Source organism: Astyanax mexicanus, chromosome 3 (genome assembly GCF_023375975.1).
Source record: "Astyanax mexicanus isolate ESR-SI-001 chromosome 3, AstMex3_surface, whole genome shotgun sequence".
In the NCBI taxonomy this organism is placed as follows: domain Eukaryota; kingdom Metazoa; phylum Chordata; class Actinopteri; order Characiformes; family Acestrorhamphidae; genus Astyanax; species Astyanax mexicanus.
In genome coordinates this window covers 30,385,064-30,395,624 of record NC_064410.1, presented here as the reverse complement: position 1 = coordinate 30,395,624, position 10,561 = coordinate 30,385,064, and the positions used below count along the sequence as shown (strand labels likewise).

At 35.9% G+C, this 10,561-nt stretch overlaps 1 protein-coding gene across 1 annotated transcript; it reads left to right on the top strand.

Moving 5' to 3' along the window:
• The first annotated feature begins 8,771 nt into the window (after nucleotides 1–8,771).
• si:dkey-211g8.6 (uncharacterized protein LOC794045 homolog) lies at nucleotides 8,772–10,190 on the top strand. The gene has a single exon (XM_007258296.3). The coding sequence runs from the start codon at nucleotides 8,776–8,778 to the stop codon at nucleotides 9,799–9,801; it is 1,026 nt and encodes a 341-aa protein (XP_007258358.3). The 5' UTR covers nucleotides 8,772–8,775; the 3' UTR covers nucleotides 9,802–10,190.
• The last annotated feature ends 371 nt before the right edge of the window (nucleotides 10,191–10,561 follow it).

Sequence of the window (10,561 nt, the reverse complement as noted above, 5' to 3'; positions counted from 1 at the left end):
ACTATAAAATGCATATATTAATATATAAAATCAAGAATAAGTGTGGATGGACAAAACAGAAACTATGACTAGTACTACTACTACTACTACTAATTATAATAATAATAATAATAATAATAATAATAATAATAATAATACTTAAAACTGACCAGTTATGCTTAGGGCCTCCAAAACCTTAGCAGCGGCCCTGCGCAGATTTCCTCCAGACATACCTGTGCTGATTGCATCTGTTTTGTCAGGTTCTATATTGACAGTCTATAGGCAGCACTTGTTTAAAAAAAAACCTATAAACAGACCTTGACTGTTCTGTTCTTTTACATTTTTGTCACACTAAATAATGTTATGAGACTACAGGCAAGGTTTCCTTGTCAGACTGTTTCATTAATTTTATCTTTGTGCAGACAACACTTAACCTCATTTACCACATGTGAAGTGAATGACAAAGTCTCCTTGAATCATTAAATCCTTAAACACAGGCCAAATTGATGATTCATTTATTACATTTATTTAACTATGAAAAAATGAGGATTTTGAGTTGTATGAGCTGGGTGAAATCAAACATGAGAGAAATGAATTAGAAAATGTTAAAAATATTTATTTTTAGATTTGTCAGATTTTATAATGCAGTATTTTTGTATTTTCTTAATTGACTGAACTGCATAACAAGAAGTAGTCTATAAGTTGCTTGTAGTTTCAATTTGCTTTAATGTATTTATATTTCATTAAAAAACTTTCTTTTTCCTTTTTAATTTTTTTTTTACAGTGAATAGTAGAACATTTACAACAGCCAAGTATTATTTTCCTATTGTTATTACTTTTGTTCTGTAACAGTAGTACTATAGTATCAGTCAATATCAGCTGGGACACAACTTATAATGTAACTTAAGAATTAAAGTTTTAAAATCTGTACTTACAAAGGTAAACATTTGTAATCCTGTCTTTGTAGAAAATCAGGTTACACACCAAAAAGAATGTGTTAAAGAATATTTTAAAATCGTCTTCACTTAGCAGTAGCTGCAGAATGTGCTTCAGTTCTAATATACAGTCTACTCCTTAATAAACTGATAACATCTTATATTAATTATGTGATGGTCAGCTCTGGCGTAACACAGGGATGAAAGCATTCATTGTAGGCAGTGATGCGCAGGTGCGCTTGTGGCTTTCATATTAAAACATTATCCCTGAACTGAAACAAAACAACAAGGAAACATGGGGGGAGTGGGCAGGAAGGGAACAGTAATAATACAGAATTAGATGTGACATAAGTATTATTTTCATCGTGGATGAGAAATTATGTAGGTTTGGTCCTTGTTTTTGTTTTCTGCAGTCGTTTCTCACCCTTCCGGTCATATCTATGTATTTGTAAGTCTATATCTTTTGGGATTATGGCCAACAAAAAGTGATAAATGGGCTATATAAATTATTAACCCTTTTTTGGGAGATATCAGTTATTTTATTTGCCATTATTTGAAATGCCTTCATGAATGAAGTCACTGACATCTGAATAAAGCACAATTCATTTTGTGTAAGTAAAAAAAGGAAATATATATATGTGTATGTATACACATATATATATTTTCTTTCTCTCTTTCAAAAGGAAGAAAAGGCAAATATATTTTCTATAAAAATGTCTGTTATTTTTGATTCTTTACTGGTGATCTTGCTATTATTGTAACTGTTGTGAAACTTAACAACTGCAATGTACAGTGTCGTATAATCTTCTCATATTTTTTTCTGGTAGAAATTCACTTATAACTTACTAATAAATAGTGTAAAAACTTTACACCACACAAGTCTGTTATTATGCACAGGTGTACATAGTTAACCATAGTTGTGATTAGCAGTTGTAATAGTCATGCTAAACCTGCTTTATCGTACATCCACAGCTGTTCTGTGGAAAAGGAATTCATTTTCCTTTTTGTTTTAAAACAAATTGAACACAGGTGACATAAAAAAGCATATACAAATGGCCACTACATTTTATTTATGTAAAACCATTGTCATGTTGTTTATGAATCTATGAAATAAAGGTGTACTGTACTGTAACAATGGCTCCCCCTCCTAGCCTCAGCAGGTACTGCACATGAATGAACCTGCTAAATAAAGTTAGTTAAGGCTTATTCTGGACTGATAGATAGGTAGGTAGGTAGGGAAGGTACTCTATTGATCCCCGAGGGGAAATTTGGGAATTTGATTAAGACTATTTTTAAGCTTTAAAAATGCATAGTATTCCACAGGGTTCATGCTACATTTGTGCATGCAAAAATATATATTTATTTCTCAAAATATTGTAGTGTCATCTGAAATATAATAATAAGGCTAGGCCATAGTCGTATTGAGGAAACTTTACTAGGAGAGAGCCGAATTTGTACTTTTACTCCCATTATTCAAGCAAAACCCCTATCCAAATAAATTTCTCCATCCGGACAGAGTAAATTTGATTGTGGTTGGATGTAGAGAAGTGTAAACATATACCATTCCAACACCCTGTTTATACTCGATCCATCACACTTGCACACGTCACGCCCACACTCCAGCAAGGACATAGCAGACGTATGTAGTCTAGTATGAAGATGATTCGTGCAAAGACTCAACAGAACTCATGTGAAATATCCAAACTAAGCTTCTTTAATATATTTGCATTGTACTAAAATACATTTATTTTCAATAGGCAGATATGTGGCAGAATCAGGGAGCTTAGTTCTCGTTTTCAACATTAACATTTTAAAATAACATTATAGTCATTACAGCTGTTAGAAAAAAAAATTTGTAAAGGGGAGTAGTAAACTATAGTACATTTTGACCTAAGCTCTCAACTGTAATGGCATTTTCCCCTTACTTAAATTTTTTAACTTTTACACTTAAAGTAGTTTTAAAACCAGTACTTTTAAACTTTTACTCGAGTAAAAAGCTTGAGTTGATACTTTAACGTCTACAGAAATATTTTAAACCCTAGTATCTATACTTCTACCTGAGTAATGAATGTGAATACCCCCCCCCCCAATAACCCCAACAAACAGAAAAGGGTGGCACCCTGTCTGCATCACCCCAATATGGACGAAATAAACAAAACATTTGGTCATTGCCGTGACTTAAAATAATCAAACAAATAATTAAGTAAAAATAAGTCAGATCAGTGTATTTATTGTCATTCCAACCGAGTACAAGTGCACAGTGGAGGGAAATCACATTCCTCCAGGACCATGCTGCAACATGGAACCATCTATGTAATGGAACACAACAAAACAGTACTGACTATATAACGTCCAAATATGCAAACATAACATGAGAACAATACAATAAATCTGCTATATATGCCAGACATTAGATAAGGACAGTGCAGAACCAACACAGCACTTATTACTGAATAAGTGTGGTGAGATGTTATGATGTATGCGCAGTGATGCGTCACATTGTGTATGTAATACAAGGGTGAATGTGACTTTATGGACATACAACAGGTTTGTGTTGTGTTTACATTGTGTTATTGCTTGTGATGAGTGCACCATGTTTTAAACCCCTAGACATGCAATGACTGATGGAACTGATGTCAACATCCTGTGCAATGCTAGACTGTTACTCACTTCCTTCTGTACCAGGGGTTTTCAATCCTTTTCCTGGAGTACCACAGCCCTGCTCATCAAAATCTAGGCAGCAGTTGAGGTCAATTCCTCAATTCCTGAGGACTTCCCTATGAAGACTCCGGGCTCTATCATACATCCTGCACAAGGTTTGTTGCGATGCTTATCTTACACCCTGTCAACAGTTTATTTTCATGCCTTGGGCCTGTGCCATTAACATAGCGGTGGAGTGTAGGAATATATCTACGCCGTTGGGCGTGGTGGTCTGGAAGTGTGGTGTGTTCAGGTAAATATCTGGCTTGTTTCTATCAAGGAGGTGAGAAATAACCACTGACTGATTAAAACCCCGACAACAGTCAGCCACAGTCAGTCGTGTACACCCCCGCTCGTTACACACAAAAAAAACACGAATTTTACATAAACGATAATCAGAATAAAAATAAAACAACACAGCAGGTCAGTATCCTCTGCTGAGGCATGCAAAAGAGCCATGCAATCAAGAGATCAGTGTGCCAAAGTCAGAGGACACCTGGCTCTTAAAGGGAATGACAAGTTACATGCTGATTGGTTTATTTCTATTAGTGTCAATCGATTAAAAAAAATTATCTGATTAATCACAAGAATATTCTGTGATTAATTACATTGGTTCTTATTTTGTAGTTGAGGGGTACAATTTTGCATGTAGTTTCAGATTTCCAGGAGCTTTGGGTTGTTGGTTCATTCATCATTCTGGCCACTCTGTGAGAAGCTTAGTCTGTTTCCTTCACGTACTTCAGTTTTTCTCCCGGAAAGGATGGATAGATAAACTCATGGTGTTGCTACAAGGAAATATAAATCCAGGACCAAACTTGATCGAGTTGCAAGTTGGTATTAGGTTAATTTAGTTTTTATGTTGACTCACTGGTCATGCATATTGGGAAACAATGTTACCTCTAGTTTTTCTAGATTTATTTTTATTAGTTTTTTTATTTATAAATTTAATTTCTTGTAAATATAAATGTATCTTGCTGCAGACTGCATGTAATATAAACAGATAAAATTATTAAGTGTGTCTTTAAATGACTGCTTGTAATGAATGTTAATAAAATATTAAATGCATGCACATCTTCTGCCAACTCACAGGGCTGTGCACATAGACACGCACACAGATGATAATGGCATTGATGTTTAGTGGCAAGGTTTATCTCCTGTTTGGGTAAGCTGTTTGCTAAAAGTCATAAAAGAATGTAGATATCAGCTGATTTTCAGCAGAGCAAGACTTACATGTCATTTGCTGATAATTTTCCACAGGTTTGTGGATAAATCATAGTAGCCCTTTTTACACATACAGACATCAAGCATAACATGCATATGACACTCTCCATGTTTCTACATCTCTCATCCATTTTGTCTGCTCTGCAAACTATCAGAGGTGGAAAAAGTACTAAAAAATTGTAATTAAGTAAAAGTACCTTTACTTTGCTAAAAATCTACTCGAGTAAAAGTAAAAAAAAATATTTGAGTAAAAGTTGTATAGTTACTTTTAATTATCTGATATAAAAAAGTACAAATCATAAATTAAATAATTATTAAATTGAATAATTTGGACCTTTCAGGCAGTATTTATTCAGACCACGCCATAAAACATTTTTTAAGAACAAGTGGCATAGGTTTCAATGATCCATTTGTTTTCTTTACTGTTAAAAAGTTATGGTCATATGTGACGATAAAGCTTATTTTTATAGTTTTATAGTTCATTGTTTTTTTGTAACTTTTTCTTTGCTTTAACTGATATTTACATTTACATAGGAATTATCATGAAAAACATACAAAAAAGGGATGTTGGTCGGCGCATGTGCAGTGCTGTAAAGAAGCACATATCTATGGGTAGCATAACTCGACAGAACACCGGTTCCCCCGAGCTGCGCACACAGACCCCAGACTACACAGCTGATTCACACAGCGTCTCTCCCGCTAACCGTAATAAACACTGCATGGAGAAGTTCAGCTGCGCTGCCATGGAAAACAAAACTCTTTTTTTTTAATTCAGACAATTTATTTTTTACTCAGTAAAGGGGAATTTCCCAAAGTAGCGAAGTAAATTACTTGTTTCAAAATGAACTGGAGTAAAAGTAAAATGATCTAATTTAAAAACTACTTTAATTATATTACTCATAAAATTTACTCAATTACAGTAATGTGAGTAAATGTAATTAGTTACTTTCCACCTCTGCTAACTATACAGACTAGTCCTTCTGTATATTATCCTCCTTTTACTCAGATCTTCAATGGTCAGAATCCTACAGGATAGACCACCACAGAGCAGCTATTATTTGGGTGGTGGATTGTTCTCAGCACTGCAGTGACATTGACACTGGTGGTGATGTGCTAGTGTGTGTTGTTCTGGTATGACTGGATCAGACACAGCAGCAGTGCTGCTGGAGTTTTTAAACACTGTTTCCACTCTAATAGACACGCCTATGTAGCTGCTCCGCCTTGTAGATGTAAAGTCATACAGAAGCTTTGAACCTGTTGCTGCAAAGTTTGTTCCTCTAGTCTTTTATTAGTGCAGTCAGTCTAGCAGTGACACTGAGGTGTTTAAAAACTCCAGCAGCACTGCTGTCTCTGCTGTAACACACACTAAAGTTGACTTCCTTGTCTGAAATAAATACATTTTTTACATTGTTATTCTGCCTTTCTGTTGTTGCCTTTGTTGTAACATTTTATAGACAAATCATTTCCTGTGGACACAAGTGACCTTGGTGTCTGATTTACATGGTAGAACTATACGTCGAAGTTACAGCAGTTATTATGCTTACCTATAATATCTGAAATGAGTGCTCTTAGTTTGACCCTTAAATATAATTTCCTTCAATCTTCAATAGACTACTTAATATCCTATAATAACCCCTCAGTGCTACTGCTGTCACATATTTGTTTTTAATTAACACTCACATGCTGAAAAGAACAAACACAGACCTGTAATCTTAGATATATATTCTCTGTTAGCGGATGTGGCCTGTATCATCCCAGGGGTGATCCCATACATTAACAGCAGTTACAACATCCTCCGCTCCTCCTAACACGGACCGTTCTCGGGAGTTGCTGAGCAACTCTGTTTGGTGAGCATTGGACATGTAGATTGTGTCAGAACCTTATTAAATTTCCATGAACTGAAACACTGCATCCAGCATGAGATAACAAAAGCTAATCTGGATGCCAGAGGCAACACTGAGGCTACCGTGCTCCTGTATTTGGTCTCAGTCTGACAGCTGCAAAATGATAACACAAGCTTTTCAGGGTGAGTTTTCCCAAATGCTCTGATTGTCTTATTATCTTACTTTTTGATTGCATTTAAGCTGTAGGCAGACTTTTTCAAATGTTACAGGTTTCTTTGCATTAAGGTCCAGATAATGTATGCTATTTTTCTGTAAGCAAACTTATATTACTGTTATCCTTTATAAAATGACTTAAAAACTTAAAACAACTGTCCACTAACAGGCACTTTTTGGTGTGCTGTAAATGGTCTCAGATTTATAAGTGGTCATTGGGTCCTTTTCAACCAACAAAAAATGATGTTCCAATTCTTTCTAAATGCTTTCAAATCTCAAATCTTTAAAACAATCTTGGGAAAAGTTCCTTATAGTAGGTTTACAGGTTACATGGCTTTCAAAGTCATCAAATTGTTGTACTATTAACACTGTAGGAAAATAATTATTTTCGTTTACTTCTATTTTTCTGTTGCCAGCAGAGGTTAAAATATAGCTCTTGAAAAAAATAGGAGACCACTTAAAAATGATGATCTTTGATTTTACCAAACTGAAAGCCTCTGGGATATAATCAAGAGGAAGATGGATGGTCACAAGCCATTAAACCAAGCTGAACTGCTTGAATTTTTGCACCAGGAGTGGCATAAAGTTATCCAAAAGCAGTGTGTAAGACTGGTGGAGGAGAACATGCAAAGATGCATGAAAACTGTGATTCAAAACCAGGTTTATTCCACCAAATATTGATTTGTGAACTCTTCTGAACTTTATAAATATGAACTTTGCATTTTTTTTCCTTTGCATTATTTGAGGTCTGAAAACTCAGAAAAACTTTTTTGTTATTTTAGCCATTTCTCATTTTCTGCAAATAAATGCTTTAAATTACCATGCTTTTATTTGGAATTTAAGAGAAATGTTGCCTGTAGTTTATAGAATAAAATATCAATGTTAATTTTACTCAAACAAATACCAATAAATAGCAAAATCAGAGCAACTAATTCAGAAACTAAAGTGGTCTCTCAATTTTTTTTCCAGAGCTGTATATCTATGGTTACTACAAACAAAACAAACTCACAAAGAGAAATGTGTGAGCATTAGATGAATTATATTTTTTATGTATGTATCATCCATAAGGATAAGAGTAAACCATCATAAAATAGACTGCAGTTGCTCTCAATTCAATGTTGTTTTTTTATACATGCCCCCAACTCCAACAAAACCCCAACAAAAAGTCAGAGCTTAACAAAAAGGCGAGTCTCCCACCGGTAAATACGAGTTTGTGGTGGATTTCATGTGCAGTCATTTCGTCAATCTAACATTTTTGACATGACTTGAAGGTAGCATAAGTTTCAGTAGTGCTGGACGATATGGAAAAAAAATATATTGCAATATAGTTATTCATTTCGGTCGATAAGATAAATATTTGATATTTCGACACTTTGAAGGCCTCAGAAAACCTACAATGGAAATCTGGACCTACTACTGTCTGAAAATGTAATTTAAGTCTTTGAAGCCTCCTCTCACAAAAAACTATGTAATACTTTAAAAATAAAAATGGTCAAAATAAATCAATGCTCACTTTTATTTGCATAAAGCCTTTATATATAAACAAAAACATGACATCCCTGTCAAACATAAACCTATAACCTATATACATATTACCATAGATAACTTTAAATTACAACAGAGGCAGAGCTTCTTGTTCTTTTGTAAACAAACGTATGATATTAAAACATTAAATTAATAAATAAAAAGTGCTTTAACCAGGATAAAGAATACAAAAAGCCTTTATATACATAAAAGGAACATGATATCCCCAACTGTATAATAAGCCATAGGAAAGAATGCATTTGTAAAGATTGCAATTGACTAATCAATTGTCTTTAACTCTACTCTCTCAAAACAAATGAATGTGTTTGTGTAGATTTGCTGTGATCCACAGATGGTTTATGAAGGACGAGCCCATCATGACGGTACACAGCCAAATGCTCTTGCCTGTCTACATCTTTACCTTCCTAATCGGGCTGCCTGCCAACATCCTTGCGTTCTGCACCTTCTGCCGCAAGATTCACCACAAACCTGCACCCATTGACATCCTTCTGCTCAACCTCACCATCTCTGACCTCGTCTTTCTTGCCTTCTTACCCTTCAAGATGAAGGAGGCTTACGACGGCATGATTTGGCTGATGTTTGAATTCCTTTGTCCCCTTAGCAGCTTCATATTCTACTCTACTATCTACACCAGCACTTTCTTTCTGACGGGAATCGGCTTTGAGCGATATCTCGGCGTTGCTTTCCCGATCCGGTACGCGATGTACCGGCGACCTCGCTATGCGGTGATTGCTAGCGTCTTCTTCTGGCTGGTGGGTACAGGCAACCTGAGCATTGTGTATATTTTGCCACTGTTGCCTTTGAGCGGTGAAAGTGACAATGACCATAGTCAGAACAACAGTTCGACAGACCCTGCACTGATGCAGTGCTATGACAACTTCACCAAGGAGCAGCTGGAGATTCTGCTTCCAGTCCGCCTGGAGCTCTTCCTGGTGCTCTTCTGTGTCCCCTTCCTCATCTGCTGCTTCTGCTACATCAACTTCATACGGATCCTGTCCCGCTTGCCCCACATTGGCCGGCGTCGGAAGCTAAGGGCCATCGGACTGGCACTGGTAACTCTGATAGTGTTCGCAGTGTGTTTTGGGCCCTATAATGCCTCACACGTGGTAGGGTACATCCACGGAGGGAGCGAGGAATGGCGCCCATGGGCTTTAGCATTCAGCACCCTCAACGCCTGCCTGGACCCTATGATCTTCTACTTCTCATCGTCAGCTGTAAGAAAGGCACTCAGCTGCTTTACGAAGGGACTCGGGGAGAAAGTTCACGTCTTGAAATGTAAACAGTCACAGTGCTGTCCTCTGCTCATCCCCAAGACTGAGAAATACAGAGAAAGACCTCCACCTGATGAACTGAGAGGTCCTTAGCTTTGTGTCTGCTAATATAAAAATATGTCTAGCTATGCATCTGCCTACACAAATGTCTAATGCACTTCAAGCCCTAATGAAAAGTCCAGCTCAAGTCTAGCTTTGGCTGGTAATTTGGCTGATAGTTGGTTTCAGATGTTTTCTGTGGTATTTGATTGTCAATGTGGTTGAAAAGCTGGTCATCCAGGTAAAAACTTATATTCCTAATATAATAAGCTAGCTGGTTGATTCGCTATTTATCAGCGCAGTGTTTGTTTCATTTGATTTTGGCCATGCTAATCAATCAGGTCAGGCTGGTCAGGCTGGTTGAACAACATGTTTGTCAGATTGATCATTATTGTGGTCCAGCTACACCATCAAACTCAAACAAAAACATACTATTTTCTGGTCAGGGGCTAAGCTGGCCATATTGTTTTCTTTTTAGCAGGGAAGTGCTGAATCTCATATCGAATAATAATGTTTAATCAAATAAAGGAATGTGTAATTATATTTTATTTAATGCAGTCAGCTGTTTAAATTGTTTCTACAAATCTTTACATCTAAACAAAAACTCTCTGAATGTTGTTACCCACATTAGATTCAGTGCTTATTACAAGACTATAGTAGTAAAAAGACAAATACAAAACCATTAAATAACCTTGAGCTGTAAAATACTTCCCAAATAATTCCGTTTGTATGAAGAGACAATTGTCAAAAATTTTAAGAATTTCATATGATGACTATTAAACAAACAACTCACATGTCTTATGAGCTAGCATCT